Source organism: Palaemon carinicauda, chromosome 15, assembly GCF_036898095.1.
Source record: "Palaemon carinicauda isolate YSFRI2023 chromosome 15, ASM3689809v2, whole genome shotgun sequence".
In the NCBI taxonomy this organism is placed as follows: Eukaryota; Metazoa; Arthropoda; class Malacostraca; order Decapoda; family Palaemonidae; genus Palaemon; species Palaemon carinicauda.
Window position 1 is genome coordinate 23026824 of NC_090739.1, and position 25142 is coordinate 23051965.

The 25142-nt window shown below is 43.0% G+C and overlaps 3 protein-coding genes across 9 annotated transcripts in view; 1 reads left to right on the plus strand and 2 right to left on the minus strand.

Moving 5' to 3' along the window:
• Positions 1 to 25142, minus strand: part of msps (msps cytoskeleton-associated protein 5) — a 374587-nt gene that overhangs the window by 130667 nt on the left and 218778 nt on the right. The window lies entirely within an intron of this gene.
• On the plus strand, positions 3251 to 3694 carry LOC137653904 (uncharacterized). Its single transcript, XM_068387532.1, has one exon. It carries the CDS (start codon positions 3251 to 3253, stop codon positions 3692 to 3694), a length of 444 nt encoding a protein of 147 aa, XP_068243633.1.
• The window catches only part of LOC137654517 (N(4)-(Beta-N-acetylglucosaminyl)-L-asparaginase-like), a 61929-nt gene continuing 42972 nt past the window's right edge, over positions 6186 to 25142 (minus strand). For all 5 annotated transcript variants that reach the window (XM_068388217.1, XM_068388218.1, XM_068388215.1 and 2 more), the window contains 2 exons: positions 13146 to 13302; positions 6186 to 7453 (listed from right to left, as the gene is read on the minus strand). In XM_068388217.1, the coding sequence (XP_068244318.1) occupies positions 6688 to 7453; positions 13146 to 13302 (923 nt within the window). In that variant the 3' untranslated portion in view covers positions 6186 to 6687. The remainder of the gene's footprint in view (positions 7454 to 13145; positions 13303 to 25142) is intronic.

Here is a 25142-nt window from a genome sequence, read left to right on the forward strand (position 1 = left end):
CATACATTCTCTAACACTATCAAGGATTCGGTTTAGAGTTTCAGTAGTGTCATGTATATCATTTATGAAGTAAAATTGTTTGTCATCTGCAAATAGTTTGAACTTTACGCCATGCCTTTGTAGTATTTTCGATAGACCAATAGTATAGATGCAGAATAAGATTGGGCCAAGTACGCTCCCCTGGGGTACCCCTCTGTTTAAGGGTTCATATGATGAATAAGAGTTTCCAATTTGTACACAGTAATTTCTACCAACTAAGTAGTCTTTCAGGTATTCGAAGGCTTAATCTTCAACACCGATGGACAGGAGATCATTTAGTAGTAGTTCATGCACAACTGTATCAAACGCAGCACTGAGATCGAGCAGTATTAAGATACTACATTTATTTTCATCCATCATTTCTAGCATATCATTTACAACAGAGCAGATGGCTGTCTCCGTAGAGTATACAGTAGTTTTCTGTAAGCATATTGGTTGTCAGGCAAAGCTTCCATTACTTCTAAGTGACTGACTAGTTGTTCAAGAATTACATATTCAAGCACTTTTGAGACAAAGGATAGATTTGAAGTAGGTCTATATGAGCTTAATTCCTGGTAGTCCAGTGCATTTTTCAGAACTGGTGTGACTAGCCATTTTCTCAGATTTAGGAAACTTACATTCATCAATGCTTGCATTTGCTATTCTCATTATTATTTTGGCTAGACTAGAAAAGTCTCTCTCCGATTACTTCAGATATTGGCATAGGATTGATCGTGCAGTTTGTTTTCTTTGCTCTCTTGATAATTCTGGTGATGTCATCTTGTGTTTTGTTGTTAAATCGTATTAATTTTGTCTGTGTGCCTGGAGTATCATTAATCTGATGTTGAGTATTTACAAATGACCTGGTTATATTTTCAATTTTGATTTTAAAGAATACTAGAAAATTATTTGCTGGTTCCTGGTCACTGTATCCATCAGGTAGCTTCTTTTCTTTTACATTTCCCACTATACCATTCAGGAGACGATATAACTTATTTATGTTTGTTGCTGCTTCGAGGATCTTTCTCTTATAGTATTCAACATTTTTTCCTTCTTAGTAGGTAGTTATATTGACATGCAGCAGTTTTGTATTCAACACAAGTACTTTTAGTTTTTAACCTATTCCACTTTCTTTCTTTATGTCTTCTTTCCGTCTTTTTTTTTTTTTTCCAGTCTCTCCATCAAACCAAGGAGATTGGTCTTTTATGGTTATACAGTAGTCTTTTCCATCGGTGGGCACATGGTATCATATTTACTTTTACTCACTTTATTAATGATAAAGTGATCGTAAGACACTTGGCACACTTAGTTCCTAACAGACGTTGGTCATCATGATCACAGGGAATGTTGATAGCATCATTTATTTTCTTTGTAACTTCTTCAATAAATACGGTAGGAGAAAAAGTTGATTTATGTCTAAAGTTTATTTTCTTTACTAATGCATGTTTCTGTAGAGGTAGACTAAACGTAATAAGTTTGTGTATTGGGGAGATAGTACATTTCTCTTCAACTTTTATATCAGATACTGTATTATTCATGTCATCACTTAGTACTAAATCTAACGTATGCCCAGTTAAAGTAGTTGTACAGTCGACATTAGTCACTAGTCGATATGATTTTAGTAATTCACTAAATGCCAAAGCGTCAGGATTTGATGCGTCATCCATCCAAAAATTGAAGTCTCTACAGATAACCAATTCGTTTTTCTCCATGATAATCATCTTGATGAGAGCACCAAATTCTTCAAAAAAGATACTAGTGTTTGTTTTAGGAGGTTTGTAGATTGTTACAAAGGATATTCTTCTGTTTTGGGGCATAAATTTTATTTCTATATATTCAAAGCTTGTTACACTAATTCTTTTCTATATTTTCAGATTTGCGTACTGTATGAGTCTATTGAAGACAAGGTAAAATTTTCATACACGATCAATTCTGGGATGAATGCGAAGGATTCACTATTTTGCAAAAAGGAAGTAAAGAAGGAAGAAAAAATAATTATAGGGACAGGTATCCAAGCTCAATCTAGCAAAAGCAATTGTCGGGAGAGCAGTGTTAAAACCCATGCAAAAATTCAGTCCGAAGAGAAATATTCAATTGTAGTGAATGCTGGAAATCCTTTTCCCAGAAGAATAACCTTTCCAATCACATCTCATACTACTTGCAGATGGTCACTAAACAGCTCGCTGCAATAAGATCTGTGAATATGTACATTGGAAAATATGTAAAGATTACAAAATTGAAGTAAAAGATAAGGTATGGGAGCATGAACCAGATCCAGTTACCTCCAACAGATGCATTGCCATCTTTTATGTTAAGATAATCCCAACAGGAAGATATATAGGAGGTGCTATAAGACCTGATATTATGATCTGGAATAAAGAAGAAAAAACAGCAAAGATTATAGATGTAACACAGTGATTTTGGCCTCAATAGAGCTGAGAGGCAGAAAATAACAAAATATCAAGAACTGAAGAACGACCAGCTAGCGATACCAGTGGTGACCTATGGTTTTGGTATTGTAGACTGGCCACAAGATGAGATAGATGTTAAGACCATTAAGATTCTCATCTTGCATAAAGTCACATATAGAAACCAGTGTATAGACAGACTATAACTCCCACGCAGAGAAGGTGGACTATTCTTAATCAAAATCAATCAAACCTACATTGCAGCAATGGTAGGTATAGGGCAATACTTAAAAAGCTCTGAGGATGAAAACATCAAATAGGTTGCCCAACATCATAATGAAGCCCTGAGCCAACTAACATCAATAACAAAGCAGGCTAAGAACTGCGCAGAAGAATTAATAGAAGAAACAAAGGGCACTGAACAGACTCCAGCAACAATGATAGCCAGGAAGACAAGGCAGAAATTCAGTTCTAGAGAGGAAAAACTTAGAATGGAAAGGTGGAAACACCATGGAAGAGCAAGAAGATTCCAAGAAGAACAGGAAAAAGATTACATAGACAAAGAGGAGTCACTCAGATGGATAAGGAACGGAAATTTAGGTTTTGATGGAGAAAGGATGATAATAGGAGCACAAGACCAAAGCCTCCAAACAAACAAACGGCTTCAAGAAAATAGCGGGCATATCAGGATTCTGCAGCAGTTGAGTGTGTTGGTCATCTGGTTTCAGCCTGCCAGACCCTACTTGCAGATGGTCACTACACAGATCGCCACAATAAGATCTGTAAATATATACATTGGGAAATAAGTAGATTAAAAAATTGAAATGAAAAAGAAGGCATGGGAGCATGAACCAGATCCAGCTACCTCCAAAAGGACCATTACCATCTTTTATAAGATAAATCCAACAAGAAGATATATAGAAGAAGGTGTTATAAAACCTGATATTGTGATCTGGAATAAGGAAGAAAAAGCAGCAAAGATTATAGATGTGACGGTACCCAGTGATTTTGACCTCAATAGAGCTAAGAGGCAGAAAATAACAAAATACAAAGAACTAAAGAATGACCTGAAAAATACATGGGAACTGAAAGAAATAGGAATAATACCTGTGGTGGTGGAGGCAACAGGACTTGTGAAGAAAAACCTTAGACAATACCTTCATGCAATATCAAGTTTCCCAAGCATAAATGCAGTGCAGATTGCTGCCATCAAGGGAACAGTGACTACCTTGAAAAGAGACCTGGGATACAAGGCTAGTGGAGCATAGAGGTGCAACTATAGACCCGAGGTTGGGGTCCATTGCATCACTAATATAAAGTAAAACCAATTAAGGTTTGTTTCGTAACTGGAATACAAACCACGCTATTTAACAGGGGTATTACTTTCGGGGTAGCTGAAATGACGAGCCATTAAAATTTAACGAGGGTTTACTACCCACACCGCTAGTTAGCGGGGGTAGGGGAGGGTAGCTTGCTACCCCCCCCACCCCCCCTCACACAAACCTGTGCTTGAGCTCACTTTGCTCTCGGCTTGGATGGTAGTCGGACGTGTCCGCTTTCATCCTTGCCGCCATTGATGCTTTTTTTTGCTTTTCCTTTTACAGTTTGTGTGTGAAGTTGGCCTCTGTTATTATGCGTACCTGCCCTGGATTTCCCGACCGCCCCTGTGGAACATTCATGTCGGCGGTCGAGACCAATCCTCACGCCCTTTGTCTTTCCTGTAGGGGCCAACGGTGTGATAGCAATAACAGGTATAGTGAGTGGTCTACCTCCCAGTGGGAGAGGTTTTCGCGGCGACGGAAGAAGTCCAAACGGGATATTTCTCCTTCGAAGGTTTCTTTGAAAGGAGAAAAACCCAAGGCCTCTTCTTCCGTTGCTCAAACCTCCTCCGAAGCTCCCACTCGATCGGTCTCTTTCGAGAGACTGTCGAGTCGTAGCGTAGGCCGTTGTACTGTTTACCAAACTCAGGGTTCGAGAGATGGCGTTGCTTCCCCTAGCGAAGTAGCTCAACTTCTCCCCACAGGGGAGGATTTGTCACTAATCCCTCTTTTTCAGCTTTGGTCCTCCTTGGGGTTCGAGGGTTCGCCCTCCAAGGAGGTCTTACTTGACTACATCCGATTGGGTGCCGCTGTCAAGCAATCGCCGCCTCCGACAGAGGTTGATCCTCTGTCGATTGTCGACATTGTGGTGTTAGAGGTATCCAATGCGGTATCACCCATCACCTCTGCCTCTTCAAACCCTACGGTAGCTGACGGCTTAGTTTCTCCCGGTCCTGGTCAACCAACGAGGGAGAAACTAAGTCCAACAGTCTCTCCTGCTGCTGTTTCACTTACAGAGACTCCTCTTCGGAGGACAGCAGAAGGTCAGCTTGCTGATCCAACGGCCCCCAGAGGGCGCATCTGTCGCAAGGCTCGCCTTCCTCTTCGCCAGAGAGGCTTTCCTTCACCTGTGGTGAGGAGGTGCCTCTTTGCTTCTACATCTTCGTTGCAGTCCCCCGCAGAGGAGCCTCGTCATCGATCACAGACGGTTCCTGTCTTGGTCCTGGACCTTTCTGCGGATCGTTCGCGATCCCCTTCGGTGGAAGATCGTTCTTTCAAAGGACACGTCGACCTTCCACCCGACAGACCTGCCGACGGCCTTCTTGGATGCAGATGCACGCTACGCGTCAACGAAACCTGACTTCCACGCTCGTCAGGCCTCGTCAACTAACCCTAATACAGGGCATCAAGGGCGTATGCGACAACGCGCGCATACATCCCATCAGGAGCCCAGCTCTTCTACTTGCTATGTTCGCAATCATGAGCATACGCGCCCACGTTCTCCTGCATGCCAGGCTTTGCCTGAGCAGACACGGCCCAGCTGCGTGCCATTCCTCACCTGCGCGTCAGCGCTCTCCCGCGCGCCAGCGCCCATGCCCAGCAGTCATCTCTCCTGCGCGCCCACGATCTTCTGATCTGGGCGCTATTGAGAAGTCAACTAGGTTGACTTCTCCCGCGCGCCAGCACTCGCCATCGCGCCAGCTCTCGCCATCGCGCCAGCACTCGCCATCGCGCCAGCTCTCGCCATCGCGCCAGCACTCGCCATCGCGCCAGCACGCCCCATTGCCTGCACGCATCCACGAGGATACGCGCATGCGCCCTACGCGCCCTTATTGTGACGCGCGCCCACGAGCAGCACTGCTGAGCTACGCACGGCAAGGTCGCCATCACCTCATTCCCCTCCCCGCAAGCGCATAACAGCGCGCATTGTGGCGGAAGGGAAACATCTAGAGGGGTCCAGGATCCCTAAGCCTTTCCAGGCGAACCCACCAATGAGAACTCCTCCCAGGGATCCAGTAAGAGAACTTACTGGAAGTCGAGACCTGAGCTAGCATGCTCTCTGACCCGGGGTTGGCCTCAGGGCACGTATCCCTCCGCCTGAGGTTACCCCTCATAGAAAACGGGAATTGGGTAAACTAACGATACAAAACTCTGGTCGGATGGGAGGAGATCCCAGATACTCCTAAGAAAGTAGTTTGAGTTAAGTACTCCGTGTTGGAACAAATACAAATTACTTAGAAATTTGTCATATTTACATGTAATATCATAATAATATCAACATAAGATATACACTTTACTATATCATAATAATATCAACATAAGATATACACTTTACTATATTGGAAAACATTAAATGTCTTTAAATTAAGAAATACTCAACAATAATTACTATGATAAAAATACTTTTACATATACAGAGAATGTTTAGTAATATCTCAAAACAAATATAAAAACTTTTAATAAGTTCCAAGTAGACATCTATTGTTGTTTCAACATTTCATGCCTCACAACATTTCTAAGAAATTCTAGATAAACCTGTAACAAATAATAACAATCTTTGCTAGTACAACCACTGTATTATACAAAATATATATATTTTTGAATGATCACAAGCATATATTGCACTGGACTTTAGTAAAAATGAACCATAGGTCAAATATGAAATGAAATGTTGATCAAATATAACTATCAAACATTGCACTGTATATAAATTTCAGCATTTCAACTGATTCACCTCTTAATACCTATATTATAGCAATGAATCACTTATTGGAAAATTTGAAAATACTGTATAGTGTATTTATTATGCCATTATGGAGTTGGAATTCTTCTTAGGTACCAGTGATGCATTTCAAAATTCACAAAGCTATGAGTACATATACTTTAAGACACTCCATGCAGGCAATCACAAGATAAAACAACACTAATGTTTTCAAATGACATCATGATATGCAAGCCACAGTCACAACTGTTACTGGTTGCAAAGCTGGATTAGCAATAGAATAGGGGAATTCATCAATCCCATGGCAAGCAGCACCATGCTCCCCATCAAGATTCACAGCAACGACTGCCCCCATGAAATTTGGATAGTATGTAGCAATACGAAGAACAGACATTTCGGCAGCTTTCATGGGAGAAAGGCCATTTCGCATACCTTCAACAGCAATAAGTGCCGGCATGAAGCGCATCATCACATCGCCATCTCCAGTAGCAGCAGCGCCTCCAATATGTCGATCAACATATGATCCACTCCCAGGAACTGGAGAGTCACCCACTCTACCAGGAACCTTATATTTTGCACCATTTGTTGATGTTCCACAAGCAATATGACCTTCGAAGTCAATTGCGACCATTCCAATTGTGTCATGATTAGCAAGATTGAAATTCTTGCCTTCTTTGGCAACATGCCACTTCTTTGCTTTAGTAGATACATCTGCCGGAGCATAAGGGCCACAGGAAGTTGCTGGGTCAGGTACCACATTTTTTCTGTAATTTGGTTGACAGGAATTATTAATCCAATCTTCATGCATCTGTTTTGAGTGATCTGTTACGAGACTCTCTTCCTTAAAGCCCATCATGATTGCAAACTCAGTGGCTTGGTCACCAACAAGAAGAGTATGAGTAGTGTGTTTCATAACCATACGAGCTACAGAGATGGCGGACTTGACTCTACGAAGTGCACCGACAGCCCCAACATCATGTGTTTGTCTGTAACATAATTATAGCTTTAATATATCCCAGTTCTATATAAGATAAAAACATTGTACAAAAGAGTATGTATTCAATTCTCAATGCAAATCTTAAGATTTTTCTATGGTTTAAAAAAAATTACTGTTCCTATGCAGATACAAACCATCGTCATTTATGTAGGGAATATGTTTTCAGCACGAAAGCTAAATAGCCATTGAATTGTTTAATGAGCAGTTAAGCAACAGGTGGGAGTGAAGTCTCACCACTTAACTTTTAGGCCGCATCGAGTAAGACGTACTGATGCTCCCTCAAGCAAACTTAATTTTCCTTTTCTTTCAGGATTGTTATTGTGAAGCAAGAAACTCATTGTGGAGTATGGACTTAATATCCAGTTTTTGGTTGAGTTGGCTGTAAATCCACTCTCTTTCCATGAACATGATTGTTCTGAACCATCCTTGGGAGGGAGCCAATGCCCTGTGTTTCGGTCCCACTGGTCTGGGGAACATGACCCTGTGTCACAGACTATGGGGCTGGGCTTGAGTCCCCAACTACCCCAGTAGCCAAGAGGGACTGTTTACATCACACAGGTGGTGAACAGTGAGCATTATCTGATGATTCCAACACTTGACTGAAGAACCTGCATCACAGAGAAATTTGTCTTAAATGCTAAAGAGGTACTAATACCTCTTATATCGTGAGCTTTTACGTTTACCTTCCGTGAAAGAGGAAGTGAACGTTCGGTAGGTAACCTTTCTCGGCCAGAACGAGATTGTGTTCTTGGATAACTTCTTTGATCTTCCCATGCTCTCAAAGAGATGTTGCAGGCGAGGTCTAACGGTCTTCGTCCGCTTGAGATAGGATCTCAGTACTCGCAAAGGACCATTGGTTATATCCCCAAAAACCCTGGAATCAGGCCACAAAGGATTTGCACTTTAGCTAACTAGTTAAGACGAAGGAGAGCAAGACCTGCTTCCAACCCCTTGATTGGGTGATGTTAAATAAGAGACCATAGAACTCGCCGACTTGTTTAGCCGAAGCTAAATCAGACAAGACTACCGTTTTCAGGGTAAGGTCCCTGTCTTTGAAGCTTGCCTCAACAGGGTGCCCTCTTCCAGAAATGTAATATCTTAACATTATTCTGTGATAATGTACTCACCTGAACTGAAGGACAGATCAGCTCAAAACATTTTAAGCAATTAAATTTCTTATGAAGAAATTTCTTCCCCCTTTAGTCTAAAGGCTTAGCTCAAGGCCGAGCGAAAGCCTTTTAACACTGAAATGGAGCAATCTCTATCCTTGCAGAGGACGAACAAAAAATCAGCGATTAACAGAAGAGGTTCCGAGAAGATAGACACCTCTCCCAAGACACTAATCACACTGCAGACAAGGATCTGCCTTTCTCTGTGAGGACATGCTGGATAACCTCTATGTGTGGAAGTTGAAGGGATCCCGCTGCACCGTGTCATGTGACTGGCATAAAAGGTCTGGGAGAGCAGGCAATTCTCTCTCAAGGTTTTTGTTAGGAGGAACAGCAGGTCCGGGTACAACTCCCTCTACGGCCACTTCAGTAGTAGTAGTAGGAGTCATTATTAGGTTTGGCGTTGCTCCAACTTGATTAAGGATTATTTTTTTATATGTATTCCACAGATGCTGGAGTACGTCCTCAAACCCTACTCTCAGGTCTGGAACTGGAAAGCAATAAATCAGGAGCTTATGGTTTAGAGAGGTCATGAACAGATCCACTGTCTGAGTGTGGTTAGGATATCCAATGCTATCTGAGAGCATAAGGACCATCCTGACCTAACTATTTGCATCTTCCTACTCTACTTGACAACTACTACATTCCTGTTGCCCAAGATGAAACAAGCTGACATGTAATCAAGTTGAGATCTGCCCACTCAAAGGGTCCTTACTGCTAGCTGGAACATTTGCAGAGACATAGTACCTCCTTGCTTGTTTATGTAGGACACCCCGGTAGTGTTGTCATTAATCAACACCACAGAGTGCCCTTTCTGACAAGGGCAAAACTAAAGTAGCAGCTCTTATTTCTAGAATGTACACCATATGCTGACCAAGTTCTCTGGATACATCTACTTAGAGGATGAATTCTGGTGGAGCCTCTGAGAATGGGGGTCCCCTTATCAGGAGGTTAGTCTCTTCTACCCACCATCAAAGGTCCTTTCTGAACTCCTCCCCTATCCATACTAGATAGAGCGGAATGTCCAGATGCTGTGACCAAGAGCCTTTATTCCCCACTGCAAAGATGCAAGACATGATCTGCCTCTGGGGAATAACTGTTATATCATGTTAATTGTCCCAGGAGCTTCTGCCACTGGCCTGCTGGAGGAAGGGGAGAGGTACCTCTTGCACATGAGAAATCCTTTCCTGGGATGGGTATAGTTTCCCTTGCACTGTATCTATATCCATTCCCAGATACACTAGTCAATGAGTGAGAATTAGGACAGCATTTCTTTGATGAATCACGATCCCCAGGTCTTGGCAATGAGCGAACTCTGTCTACGAGGAGAAGGTTGTCCTCCAACTCCGTTAGAACCAGCCAGTCGTCTAGACAGCGGAGCAGGTGAAATTCATTGGAATCCACCCACTTGTATTTGGAATACACCCACAAGGATACCAGCTCGAAGATCCTTTGTAAAAATTTAGGTGCTGATGACAAGCCGAAGCAAAGGATCTTGAATTGTAACACCTTTCCGACTACCACTAGGGTCAGTCAAGCTTAATGTGTCGGCTAAGTACTCTACCCAACTAGTGGTTGATCCAAGAGGCAGCTCATATGGCAGCCATGGCCGTGTCATCCATACCAGATGCTTCAGCTGCTGAGTAGAAACTGGAACTGCTGAAAGAAGTACTGTCGGTATACAGGTTGCAATTCTACGATCTAGTGGATGAGGGTAAGGGAAAGCCTCCTATGTTTGATATTTTCTCTGCTTCTTAAAAGCTATACGAATTAAGCAAGAGGATCCAAGCTTTCAAGTTCTCATTTCCAGAGACCTGAGACTCCCCCTTCTCTACAGCTGACCAAGGGGGCTTAAGTCTGGGTGTTGTGCTTCTAGACTTGTACACAGGGAAGTTTGATGGCTTCCTTCCTGTCCTTCACGGGAAAGACAAGGCTCCTTCTAGGCCGTAAAGCTTTCTGATACAGCACAGAACTTTGAGAAATGTTGACCGTATCTCCCTCTTCCGCATCTCGAAGACAATGATGCCTTCATAGTAGACGCAAAACCTGCTTTGTTTGTCTGAAAGGAATGCTAAGGAAGGATGCCTCGGAAGGAGAGCATGCATATCCAGTATGGTGCTTCGGTATAAAGAGTATCTGGTAAACATGCTTGTAGTGAAGAATCCGGGATAGTGTCTCTAAGAGATGTGTTTAAAGGATATGCGCTTGATGATGCATATGTCTTGGTAGACATAAGCTTAATCTGGGGGTCAGAGCCCTAGAAGGAGCACGTCTTGTCTTAGGATGCATCAATAAAAGAGACTAAACTAGAGGACATGCTAGAAGAGTAGGCAAACTTAAGGCAGAACATGTGGGAACAGACTGCTTAGGAGTTGCGCTCATAGGGAAGGCATGTCTCGAAACGCTGACATGAGCATCAGGCGAGGCTCGTCGGAGAAAGAGTTTCTAGTAGAAGAGAGGCCTGAAGAGAAGAATCCTCTGCAGGCGAAACTCCTGGATGAAGCATTAGAAGAGAATCCTGGCGAGTCATCTCCTGAAAAAAGCAGACTGCCTACTGGGCGCGTATACAAAACATCTCCGAGATTGGATGGCCAAAATTGATTAATAACCTTGCGAGCATGCTTTTTAAAGAGAGACTCTGAAGGACAACTCTTTTAACCATGGTACAAGTCATGCACAAGACCATCCATCTGGAAAAGCAGGAACTGAAGGATGCTTCCCTCAAGGAAGAGCCCGGGAGAACATCCCCTCCAAAACCTCCAAAGGAAAGGTGGCTGGAAGAGGGACTATGAAGTTCCCATGCAGACTGGAGAGGCAGGAACTGAAGGAGTCCGAAGAAGGGAAGCATCTATAGGAAGATCTATTAGTTCCATTTGTTTGGCAATGCAGCAACTGAACGACGCTTGCCTACGGAAGGGTGCCTGGAAGAAGACTTCCCCTCCAAAGTAAGGCTAGAGATTACACCAAAGATGCCGGCAAACTGGGGCGTCTAAGATCCGCCTCCGTAGAGGGAGGAACTTGAAAGGTTGAAGACCCTTGGAGCTTGCTGCAAAATGCTAGTGCTCTGGATGAGATCGCCATATTGGCAAGGCCCTGGGTAAACATGCTCTGGAATAGATCTCTGGAAGGGGCAAGGCCATGGGATTGAAGCTGAAGATACCCGCAGCTGCCAGCAGCACCTCACAAAAGGAAGATCTTCTGGAGGGGAGACTAGTCCCTGGACAGGCAAGGGAAGAACAAGAAAACACAAAGAGCCATTGCCTCCAGAGGAGGGCTTCTCCTGCTGCAGCCGGGGGGGGGGGGGGGGGGGTTCCTCCATGGGAACATCTTCCTTAAAGTACTACAGGCTCCTACTTGAACTAAAATAAAGACTCCCAAATGGGAAGGCCTCCTTAACTCGAGGATTGTCCAGACAAGTGTTAAGTAAGAGGTCATGGTTAAACCACCTCAAGGATGACTCCAAGGGTAATAAAGACTGCTTCTCCAAGGATAACAACCTCATAAGAATTGAAGTTCAGTCCCCTGAATGCCAGGCAGGAACGAAACTAAAAGGCTATAAATACACACTCTTCCAAAAAGCTCTTGAATGCAGTCGAAGACTCTACAGGAACCCAGGGGAAGAAACACTTCAAGCACATGAGAAGGCGCTGAAAATTATCTGAAAGCCCTTCAAAACACAATCCATGAACAAGTTGGAAAAGAAAGAAAACAAAATTGAGTATGCCGAAACTCCAGCCAGCAACTTTCTAACTGTCGACTAAAATCCAAGACAGTTAGTTGTCAGTGAGCCTGGGAGATGGGCGATTACCTCTGTTGATTGTTTACACCTCTTTATAATTTTGTCTGCCGTATTCCAGTTTCACTACTATCTATTCTTTTGAGTAAAGGATTTGTGTAGAAACAAACCATGGGTTCCCAGCGCACCAAAAAAGCCTGAAAAGGATGGCAATGTCAAACCGCGCTCTTCTAACCCCTGGGACTAATTCTTCACTGGTGTCTTCTTAGGCGCTGCCAAGTCTGATTCCGACAAGCACTTAGCTCATTTCTTCCCCTTCAAGGCATATGCCTGCCACTGCACCGGAAGCCATGATTGACACTCAGCACAAGACAACCCCAACATGAAGCACAGAGGGAGTACAGATACAGCTACCTTTGCCATGCAGTTGCAGTGTCTGCCCTTACCCATTACGAACACAAAGTTCTCGTTTCCATTTTATGATTTTACAAACAATCACATTGAAGAAGAAAATTATCAACAGTTTTGCCTAGTGCTACAGTATATCCATACACTACAGCAGTCAAAGCAAAAAAGAATAGAGAACCCACTGAGAGGGAGAGGCGTGGCTTTGCCCTGCACTTTTTCCAGTTATCCATTTCAAACGACAGATTCTAGCCTGTGTTGAAGTAATTTCCCTAATTAAAGGACGAGGGTTTGTATGTTGCGCAAGAACAGCTTTGAGAATTTTATAACTCCATACAGAAAAGGTAATATTGCAGATATCTCTTCCTTACCCATCCATAATCATGGCATCAAGAGTTGTTTCCCCATTTTCATCAGGACTTCCTCCAAATCCTACAGAACCATCACACTGAAGTTGTTCACAAACTGTACATCCTTTTTCAACAGCATCAACAGCGGAACCCTTGTCCTCATACAATATTTTCCAAGCTGAAAGTAGAACAAAATGGGTCTAGACCACCAATTGCACAATTTGAAACTATAAATTTGCTGTGAAGTATCAATAGGTTGATTGTGTATAAGATCACAAAGTACCTATAGGTAGACACTTAAAATCTAGGATGGTAGCTACGATTTAAGTTGGTACTATATGTAACCAGGCTATATGTACTGTACCTGACCCTACCTTCACCATTCAAAGTCCTAGGATCTAATGTATAAGGACCAGGAGTGGTACATTAATCACTACAAGAATAGGAACACAAACATCTCAGTACAGTAAAAATGAAACACACAATGAATCACTACCCTCTAAAGTCTTAGTGATATTTCAGTTTAATAAGCAACTATTCCCTGGTGCTCATAATCCAACCTTTGTTGTTCAATCAGCCAACCCAGTCATAAGGAAAAAGACAGATACTAAAAAACTATTGCACGGTAAGACTAAGGAAAGAACAAATAAATTTGCGAACTCTTAGATACCAATAAATATTATGGGGACCATCCTGTGTTAATTTTCATGGATATACTTTGTGATATAGAAAATATTGAATCTTTGGCAGTGAACTGCACCACAACTAGAGTCCCATGAGAAAGTATCTTAATAAATTATGGCATAATTAACTGAGTTATTGCTATTTTTGCACAAGGTATATGGCACTACACGAGTCATCCTAATAATACGATACCATTTCCTCAAACTCACGGTGACCTATGATACGTACGCTATTCTTATAGAAAATGGAGAAATATCACATTATAAATATGTTTGGTAGCTCAACACTTTCTCTCGTATAAGTGAATACCAGAAACCACTAGTGAAAAGAATTATTGAGCCTTTTGCTCTTGGTGTGGTTACTTTTTTCTTGCTATTTATAGTGCTAGTGAACTGTAGTGGTATCCTTATCATGCCTAAAAGCAAAAGAATCCTATCTAAGTATAGGGAAAAGATAGCCCTTGTAAGATTGTACTAAGCAACAAAGTGGGATGTGGCGCCTCCTGATACCCTCACCTTGAGTGAGTAGTACTCCCTTGGGATGTGGGGTGGGGGTAATTAGCAGAGAAAGCTATATAGTAAGCAAGTTTAGTTATTTTTAAAGTAACTGGGAATAGTTAATAAAGGGATTTTGACGAAGGAAAAATATATTTCTGGGCAAGGGACCTGTGTCCCCCAGTGAAATGCTCCTTATAGCACCATTTCTAAGGTATAAATACTGCTAGATATACCAGAGAAAAAGTTGCATGGAACGCCAGGAATATACCCAGCTCGCTCACCCTTATAGAGTGTCGGAATAGTAACTGGGGCGTGTTAAAACCACTACCAGAGGTCCCTTACCAATTAGTCTTCTCCTTCCTCAATATCCCCCGATACTATGAGGTGCCGTTTTATATCAGACTACTGCCCGCTACTACGGCTACTGCCCCCCCCCCCCCCCCCCACTACCACCACCCACGCTTCTCCCATCATTCCTAATAGCACCCCAAGCTTGGGCCAGCCTAGGGTGAGGAAAAAGGGGGTGGGTTCAGATTTTTCCTTTGTCAAAATCCCTTTTCTGAGCTCAACCTGTGTCGCTCCGTGAAATAGTAACAGAGAATTGGTCCCATAAGCTTGGAAATACACATATAGTTAAGGAACTGAAATAAAATAGAATAATTTAATTAAGTGTGTTTTAATAATAAACCTTAATATACCAATATGGAGTTTTTATGATAAAACAAAGTTTTATGAATACTTACCTGGCAGTTTTATATATATATACAGTAGCTAATGTCTCTACTTTCGACAGAATTTTTCAAAACGCGGCAACCGCCTTGTGGTGGTTGGGCGGTTAGGTGGTTAACAACCCTTACAGGGTGGTACAAGGAATCATTCCCGTTTTCTATTCTTCAGTTCATCTATGCCCGACCTGTCTCCTGAGGGGAGGTGGGTGGGCCTTAGAATATATATAACTGCCAGGTAAGTATTCATAAAACTTTGTTTTATCATAACTCCATTTTTATGAATAGAACTTACCTGGCAGTTATATATGTATATAGCTGATTAACACACTTAGAAAGGGTGATAGACAGTAAACATCGTTGGGGAAACAACCAAAAAAGTTGTAGGATAAAAAACACCTTGATTCCTTACCTGCTAAGGTAGCTGACTTCAAAGGTTCCTGCCTCTTGAGTTGCTTTCCCTTAGGAGTGTCGGCCAGGATGTGACCTGCAGTGCTGAAAACACTCAATCGAGTCTGTCAACGGGGTGAGACCAACAATCTGACTAGACTTCAGGACTACCTATTGCCAATATATTAAAAACTGCAACCTTACCAAAACCAACCACCTAACCTTTACAAATTAGATATCAATTATCTAACTAGACTGAGGTGACTGTACCCAAGTCGATGTCCTCAGACAACCATTAAAAACACCAACCCACACACAGGCATACAAAACTAAGGTTGAGGGGAGGTAGTAACTCCTTTGCCTAATACAGAAGCCGTAGCTACGTGTGGGCCCAAGGTATAGCATTTCTCATAATCCACTCTCACCTCTCTGAGGTAATGAGAGGCGAACACAGAGTTGCTCCTCCAGAACGTCGCATCCATAATTTGTCTGACCGACATGTTTTTTGCGGTAAGCAAGCGAGGTCGCAATGGCTCTCACTTCGTGAGCCTGCACTTTTAAAAGGCCGAAGTGTTCCTCCTCACACAAGAGATGCGCTTCTCTTATAACTTCCCTCGGGAAAAAAGACAAAGTGTTCTTAGAAAGGAAAGGGGCTTCCGAGGATCTTTCACCGAACACCACAATGAGCTAGAAGAGCCTCTCACATTTTTAGTGTGAGACAAGTAGGCCTTGAGGGCTCGGACTGGACACAGGAGCCTCTCTTGTTCTTGACCTACTAGGTTAGTCAAGTTAGGAACCTCAAAGGTCCTTGGCCAGGGCTTTGAAGGGTTCTCGTTCTTGGCGAGGAAATCTATTCTTAAGGCACAAACTGCCCCATTAAGATTGAAGCCTAACTGCTTTTCAATTGCATGGACTTCACTGACCCTTTTAGCTGTTGCTAAGGCCAAAAGGAAGATTGTTTTCTTCGTAACCTCCCTAAGAGGAGCTTGTGAGATGGGCTCAAATCTCTTGGTGCACAGAAATTTAAGAACCACATCATGGTTCCAAGGAGGGGGCTTTAACTGGATCTGTTTGGTTGTCTCAAAAGACTTTAACCCTGGATAGGTACGGTCCTCGGACACCCCTTTAAGGGTATACTCGGACGCGAACGACCCCGACGCCAAAAAAAATTCTTGAAAAATCAGTTTTTGCAGTAACCTCCTTTTTTCTTTTGCCAAAAAAAACTTCAATGAATGCTTAAAACAACTGTAAAGATAAATACTACTCATCTGCAGAAAAACTATTTATTATGAATATTTTAAAAAATTAAGTAGAAAAAAAAAAAGACCTGACATAAAAATTCATAAAAAAAAAGTTTATACATATATACACAAATCCTTTTAGGAATTGATTCTTGAATGTTTAGGACACATCTTGATGTATTTTGGATGAAGTCAGACCCATGGAGGTGAAGATCTGAAATGAGAAAAAAAGGGTAACTTTTTTTGGCCAAAAAAAATTGTCCAAATTTCATGAATTTTTTTGGGTACCCAAATGAAATAGGAAGTGGCTAATTTTTTTAGGGAATAAACATATGTTATCCTAAAATAGAAATATGTAAAAAAATCTTCATTATTTTGTAAATTACATTTATATCAGGGGCCATATCTAAAGGTAATTTTTTGAGTACTTGGAAATTTCGTAAAAAAATACATATATTTAATATATAATATGATATTTATGCAGGTAAAAATATACAAAAATATCACAAATTCTATAGGGAACAAGAATATATATAGATAGGGCAGCTTACGCTTCGGATATGTCCACAAAATGGCCGCCAACCACACTGACTCAGACTCCCTAATCTGCCACTTGAAATGTAGGAAGGGTATGTCAATTTCAAGGTGTTATTTACTAATCTAATTATTATTGGATATGCATAAAAATTGTATGGTGGGTTGCTGGATAATTGTCGATTATTTTACGACTATAAAATTAAAATTCTGACCCAAAAAATGTTTTTTGAAGGGAAATAAAATCGAAAAAAAAAAATGTAAAACAATATTTTAGCTAAAAAAATTTGATGATATTCAATCAAAAAAAAATAAACAAAATTTTCCGACAAATAAACATCTAGAGGAATCATTACTCTGATAGTTCCTTAGTACGTAGTAATTTTGAAAGAATTGGGAAAAAACGAAAAAATGGCAATCACCGGAAAATCGAACACATACCTATATATACGCCATATCTGGCTAAAAAAAAGATAGGCATGGGTAGCCAGATCATCGAGAAACACTTTCCAACACTATAAAAATATAAGTTTTGCGACACTACTTGCCAATTCCTTACGGTAACATGACTAAGCAAAAAAATGCAAAACAAATAAAAAGGGGCACTCGTGGAAAAATGGCCATTCTAATATACGGCATTTCAGAAAAAAAAATTTCAGCCACGTGCTAGGCAAACCATCAAGGCATATTTTCCGACAAATAAACATATAAATGAAATATTACTCTGTGATAGTTCCTTAGTACGTAGTAATTTTGAAAGAAATGGGAAAAAACGAAAAAATGGCAATCACAGGAAAATCGAACACATACTTATATATACGCCATATCTGGCTAAAAAAAAAATAGGCATGGGTAGCCAGATCATCTAGAAACACTTTCCAACACTATAAAAATATAAGTTTTGCGACACTACTTGCCAATTCCTTACGGTAACATGACTAAGCAAAAAAATGCAAAACAAATAAAAAGGGGCACTCGCGGAAAAATGCCCAACATTCTAATATACGGCATCTCAGATAAAAAAAAAAGACATGCACGTGTTAGCCCAACCATCAAGGCACACTTTCTAACACACAAACATGAAAAAAAAATCAATAATATACGGCAATTCCTTACTACGTAGTAAATTTTTACAAATATTGAAAAAAAACAGAAATTGGCAACCGCAGTTAAATACCCAATATACCAATAACTACGTCGTATCTGACAAAAACAAAATCACGCATGGGTAGCCAGATCATCTAGACACACTTTCCAACATTAAAAAAGCAAAAGTTTTACGACACTATTTCGCAATATCTTACGGAAAAATGACTTGGCAAAAAAATTAAAAAAAATTAAAAAGGGACACTCGCGGTAAAATGCCCGACATTCTAATATACGACATCTCAGATAAAAAAAAAGACATGCACGTGTTAGCCCAACCATCAAGGCACACTTTCTAACACATAAACATGAAAAAAAAATGAATAATATACGGCAATTCCTTACTACGTAGTAATTTTTACAAATATTGAAAAAAAAACAGAAATTGGTAACCGCAGTTAAATACCCAATATACCAATAACTACGTCGTATCTGACAAAAACAAAGTCATGCATAGGTAGCCAGATCATCTAGACACACTTTCCAATACTAAACAAGCAAAAGTTTTACGACACTATTTGGCAATATCTTACGGAAAAATGACTTGGCAAAAAAATGAAAAAAAATGAAAAAGGGGCACTCGCGGTAAAATGGTCCTCGTGGTGATGAACGACATTTTAACTAAAAAAAAAAACATGCATATGGTAGCCAAACAATCCACCAAGACTTTCCACAACTGATAACCTATACAAGTTGCACCATTCTACGACAATTTCATAATACGTAATAACTTTGATAATTATGCAAACTACCTCAGAAGGGTAAACTCGGACGCGAACGACCCCGACGCGTCTCAGAAATCGGGGAAGGAGTACAGCTACAGAAATGCACATCTGGACACTACTAGAGCGTGTAGGGGAGACACCTCCTGCAGGTCGATCACCCACAAATTCAGTCACAGGGGTGAGTCACGTGAGAAAAACCTGTTTTTTTTTGACGCTCGGGGTCGCAAACGACCCACCGTACCTATCCAGGGTTAAGAGGTCATGTAAGTCCTTATCGTGAGACAAGTCCAAGCCTCTATGCCGATAGACTGAAGCGAGCATGCTTTTGTACCCTTTGATTGTGGACACAGCCAGCTTAGCATCCTGCCTAAGGTACAACAAAAAATCAGCAATCTGGCTCACAGAGGTAGTGGATTAGGAAACCTTGTGCTTCCTACACCAAGCTCTAGAAGTCTCCCACTTGGACTGGTAGACTCTCTGTGAAGAGACCCTCCTCGCTCTGGCGATAGCTTTCGCAGCTTGCGCTGAAAATCCTCTCGTTCTGACGAGCTTCTCGATAGTCTGAAAGCAGTCAGATTGAGAGCGAGGGGGTTTTGATGATACCTCTCGAAGTGGGGTTGTCTGAGCAGCTTTGGACTTGCAGGAAGGCTTCTTGGAAAGTCCATCAACATGTCCACCACCTCCGTGAACCATTCCCTCGTTGGCCAGAAAGGAGCTACCAGGATCATTCGTCCCGAATCGAGGAGGGCGAATTTCCTGACTACCAGGTTGATGATCTTGAACGGGGGAAAGGCATATGTGCCCATCCCCGTCCAATCCATCAAAAAGGCGTCCACTGCTATAGCCTGCTTGTCCGGAACCAGGGAGCAATAGATGGGGATCCTCTTGCTCAAGTTGGAGGCAAAAAGGTCTATTAGGGATCTCCCCCACAGCCTCCAGAGACTCTGACAGACCTGTTGGTTGAGGGTCCATTCTGTGGGAAGGACCTGCCCTTTCCTGCTGAGCATGTCCGCCCTCATATTCCTCTGTCTCTGTACAAACCTCATCAGCAGATCTACCTTGTTCTCCTTTGCCCAAAGAAGGAGCTCCCTTGCTGTTTCGAACAGGGACAGAGAGTGAGTCCCCCCTTGTTTTCTGATGTACGCAAGAGCTGTGGTGTTGTCTGAGTTGACCTCCACAATCTTCCCAGACACCGAGTCTTTGAAGGCCTTTAGCCCCAGAAAAATGGCCATCAGCTCCTTGTTGTTGATGTGCCATTCCAACTGATTTCCTTCCCAAGAGCCTGAGACCTCCTTGCTTCCTAGTGTTGCCCCTCAACCTGACTCTGATGCGTCTGAAAACAACACTAGGTCTGGGTTCTTCTTGTGTAAGGAGATCCCTTCCCCCAACAAGGCTGGATCCATCCACCACTTCAGAAGATCCTTGACTTCTGCTGGAATGGGGAAGGAAAAGAAGTCTTCCTGTGTCTTTCTGTTCCACGTTTTCGAAAGAAAGTGCTGTAGAGGCCTTAGATGGAGTCTCCCAAGTGAGACAAACTGCTCGAGGGAGGAGAGAGTTCCCAGCAAACTCATCCACTCCTTCGCTGAGCACCTCTTCTTGTCCAAGAAACTTCAGACTTTTTCGAGACACTCGGTCTGTCTTTCCTGTGAGAGAGAAGCCCGAAAAAGAACTGAATTCAGAACTATCCCCAAATAGAGAATAGTCTGATTCAGCTTGATCTGAGACTTCTTCCTGTTGATGACCAGGCATAGATCTTGAGCCATCATAAAAGTCTTTCGTAAATCCTCCAGACATTTGAACGAATCAGCAAATAGTCCAGATAGAAGGATATCCTTATTCCCTCTTGATGCAGCCAGCCTGACACATTCGCCATTATCCTGGTGAAGACTTGAGGAGCCGTGCTGAGACCGAAGCAAAGTGCTCTGAATTGGAAGCACTTGCCCTGCATTACAAATCTCAGGTACTTCCTTGAAGTCGGATGGATGGGGACGTGGAAATACGCGTCCTGCAAATCGAGGGACACCATCCAGTCCCCAGGACGTATTGATGCCAGCACAGACCGAATTGTCTCCACAAAGATGTTCAGAGAACTGACATCCAGGACGGGTCTCCATCCGCCCGAGTTCTTGGGCACTAGAAACAGGCGATTGTAAAAGCCTGGGAGGATAGATCCCGAACAGGTTCTATCACTCCCTTGTCCAGCATTTGGTCGACTAGGTCTAGGAGGGCCTTCTGTTTCCCCGGATCTGTGTACTGGGCTACTAAGGCCAGCGGAGTATCTGCGAGAGGAGGTTTCTTCAGAAAGGGGATCTTGTATCCTTCCTTGATGACTGAGAGGGACCAGGTGTCCGCCCCTCTTCTCTTCCAAGACTGCCAAAAACCTGACAGTCTTGCGCCTGCTGTCTGGAGGAGATGAACTTCATTTTCTGGAGCGAGCTCTAAACGAACCTCGGTTCGATCTTGGTCCTGACTCTTGCCTTCTTCCTCTAAAATCTGGTCTTGAAGTAGCCCTGCCCCGAAAGGGCTGCTGGAATTTCTTTTCCTCCCGTTTCGAAGAAGAAGGAGCAGCTTCCAAGGGCTTACGAGCCGAACTGGTCTTGAAGTAGCCCTGCCCCGAAAGGGCTGCTGGAATTTCTTTTCCTCCCGTTTCGAAGAAGAAGGAGCAGCTTCCAAGGGCTTACGAGCCGAACGAGATAATAGGTCTTGGTGGGTGGCTTTTTGGGCCAGCGAAAGCGTAATGTCTCTCACCAGGGTCTCGGGAAAAAGATGTTGAGACAGGGGGGGCATAAAGAAGCTCAGATTTCTGCGCAATGGTAACAGACCTTGAAGTAACAGAGCAAAGCAGGGCCCTCTTTTTTAGGATTCCAGCTGAGAACAGCGTAGCCAACTCATTCGCCTTGTCCATACAGGACATAATACTGGTTAGGTCTCGAGTTCCTTCCATCTGGTCAGTCTTCCTTGCCAGAGTCCCTGGCGACCAGTCTAGAAAACTAAAAACCTCAAAGGCTCTAAAAATACCTTTGACGAGATGATCCAGCTCCGACATCAACCACATAACCTTGGCTGAGTTGAGAGCATGCCTTCTAGCCGAGTCCACTAAGCCAGAGAAGTCACTCTTGGAGGAGGAAGGAACTCCCAGACCCAAAGGTTCCCCAGTCTCATACCACAGACCAGCCTTTGAAGCAAGACGAGCTGGTGGAAACGAGAATGAAGTCTTAACTGCTTGTCTCCGTTCCTTCATCCAGTCATCAATCTTTGCAAGAGCCTTCTTTGCAGAAATCGACAGCTTCATCTTGATGAAGGCCGACTGTTTCTTGGCCTTCTTTCTGTTAAATTGGGATTAAGGAGATTGCGGAGCAGCAGGTTGGAATTCCTCTCCATAAAGTTCCAGAAGGGAGCGAGAGAGAACTTTGTAATCTCCGGCAGCGTCAGCAGGTTTATCATCGTCATCAGAAACTTCCTCGAGGTCCTGATCCACATCTGCAGCATCCTTCGAACGAGAAGAAGGCTCCTTATAAACAGACAAAGGCAAATCAAAGGAATCGTCCTGCAAAAGAGGGCTTGCGTCCTGGCGCCAAGCGTAGGTGTCGTCCTGGCGCCGGAAAGAGCTATCGTCCTGGCGCCGAGCGCTAGAAGAGTCCTTGGAATGAGAGGCAGTATCGTCCTGAGGAAGCAGGCTGGTATTGTCCTGGCACCGAGAGCAAGAGGCAGAGTCGTCCTGGCATTGAGAACGAGAGGCGGTATCGTCCTGGCGTCGTGAACGAGAGGCGGTATCGTCCTGGCGTCGTGAACAAGAGGCGGTATTGTCCTGGCATCGTGAACGAGAGGCGGTATCATTCTGGCGTCGTGAACGAGAGGCGGTATGGTCCTGGCGTCGAGAACGAGAGGCGGTATCGTCCTGGCGACGAGAGGAGGTATCGTCCTGGCGACGAGAGGCGGTATCGTCCTGGCGACGAGAGGAGGTATCGTCCTGGCGACGAGAGGAAGTATCGTCCTGCGTAAGCATACCGTTATCGTCCTGGCACCGAGAGAGAGAGGAGGTATCGTCCTGGCGCCGAGAGAGAGAGGAGGTATCGTCCTGGCGCCGAGAGAGAGAGGAGGTATCGTCCTGGCGCTGAGCAGTAGAGGAAGCAGAACGGTGTCGTGTCTTTGACGAAGAGAGTAAGGTTTCCTTAGGAGAAGAACTCCGTTCCCTCTTAGAAGTTGACTTCTTAATAGGCAAAGAGTCGTCTTTACGTCTATCAGACTGGGCGTGAGGGCGGCTAAACGCTTGCACTAACGTAAAAAGTTGTTCCTGCATGACAGACATAAAGGATTTAGAAACTTCTGCTGGGTCTTGCGGTCCTGAAAGAGAGGGCTGACGAATAACACTCGTAGAAGGGGAAGGATCTTCGGCTGTAATATCCTGACTTGCGGGCTTAGACTTCGTCCTTTTCACAGGTACGGAGTCGAAATCGTCCTCCGACGGACAAGGTTCATGACTGCTAGAACCTGGAGTGAAAGAACAAGACAGTTCGTCGCGGTTCCACCTCCTTTTAGTAGGTCTTGATGCTTTAAACTTCCATTTACGTCTGGGAGAATTCGGAGAAGAAATTAACACATCCGACACGTCTTTTCCGTGACGGTCAAGAACAGCCTGGGAATTGGCAACAGGACTGTCTGAGGCGACGGCTGACCGAGGGTACGTACCTCTCACCCCCTTTCGGTTGTCGATGTACCTTCTCCCTTGGTCCTGGGAGCTTGGTAGAGGTCTAGGCCTAGGGTAATGACAGGTTCGATCAGTCGCCACCTCCACTGCACTTTCACAAGCACTAAAATCACTTTCAATATTCTTACCTTTAAAGGCCGCAAGTTGTTCTTTAATGGCCTTCAACTCGGCAGCCATCCTAGCGTACCAAGGGTCATCCGCAGATACGGATCCTGAAGAAGGGGCAGGAGTTACTAACTCAAGGGAAGGATCAATTTCCAAAGAGGAATTAATTATAGGCTCAAAGGATAAATCTACACTAAGTTCGTCTTCCTTTCCACTAACAGACTTAGACTTAGACCTAGAAGCTCTCCTAACTCTATCGAGCTCTAGTTTACGCACACAGCGCTTCATAATCAACCAATCCTTTTCATCCAAAACCTTACATTCCCCGCACCTATTATCAAGGGCACATTCAAAACCCCTACAATTCAAACACACGGTGTGAGGATCTACCGCCATTTTCGGTAATCTCGCCTTACATTCCTCATTCGCACAGACACGGAATTGAATTTTATCACTCATAATGATAACAGCAAAAAAGCAAAGAAATAACAAAAACACGATTGTCAAATTCCCAAATCAGTGTACTTCACTAAATAGCAGACTGGTACAGCAAAACAGGGAAAGCGAAGAAAAACTCTTAATGACGGACCAACGTGTTAGCGATCCGGCCGGCAGAGATGAACTGAAGAATAGAAAACGGGAATGATTCCTTGTAAGGGTTGTTAACACCTAACCGTCCAACCCCCACAAGGCGGTTGCCGCGTTTTGAAAAATTCTGCCGAAAGTAGAGACATTAGCTATATATATATAACTGCCAGGTAAGTTCTATTCATAAAACTCTTAAATTACAATACCAGGTCAGAAACCCAAAACTTATTGGTAAAAATAGAGAAAACTTCCAATAAATAAAAAACATGAGATGTCTAAATATAATACAAAAAGCATTAGTAATATATAAAGATGGGTTAAAGTGCAATCCAAATGAAAGTCAAGGTTAAGGCAGGGACAATAAGCAAGGCAGGTAGGAGAAAGGGCACTAAAAGGAAAAAAATATATAAGAAGATAGGACCCTGTTATAATAGTTCTGTCATATCCGGAGGAACCACATTCCCTGCTGCCATTGTTGCAAATTTTAGGGCTTCCAAGGATTTTAAATAGTGGCATTTGAATACTGCTGGTGATTTCCAGGCTGTATATCTTTTTAATTCTTCAAAATTCATGTGATGAACATAATTGACTGATGTAGCTACTGCTCGGATATCATGGGCACGTGGGACTGATTCCGGGTTGGCTTGTTTAATAAAATAAAGAATCTTGTCTGAT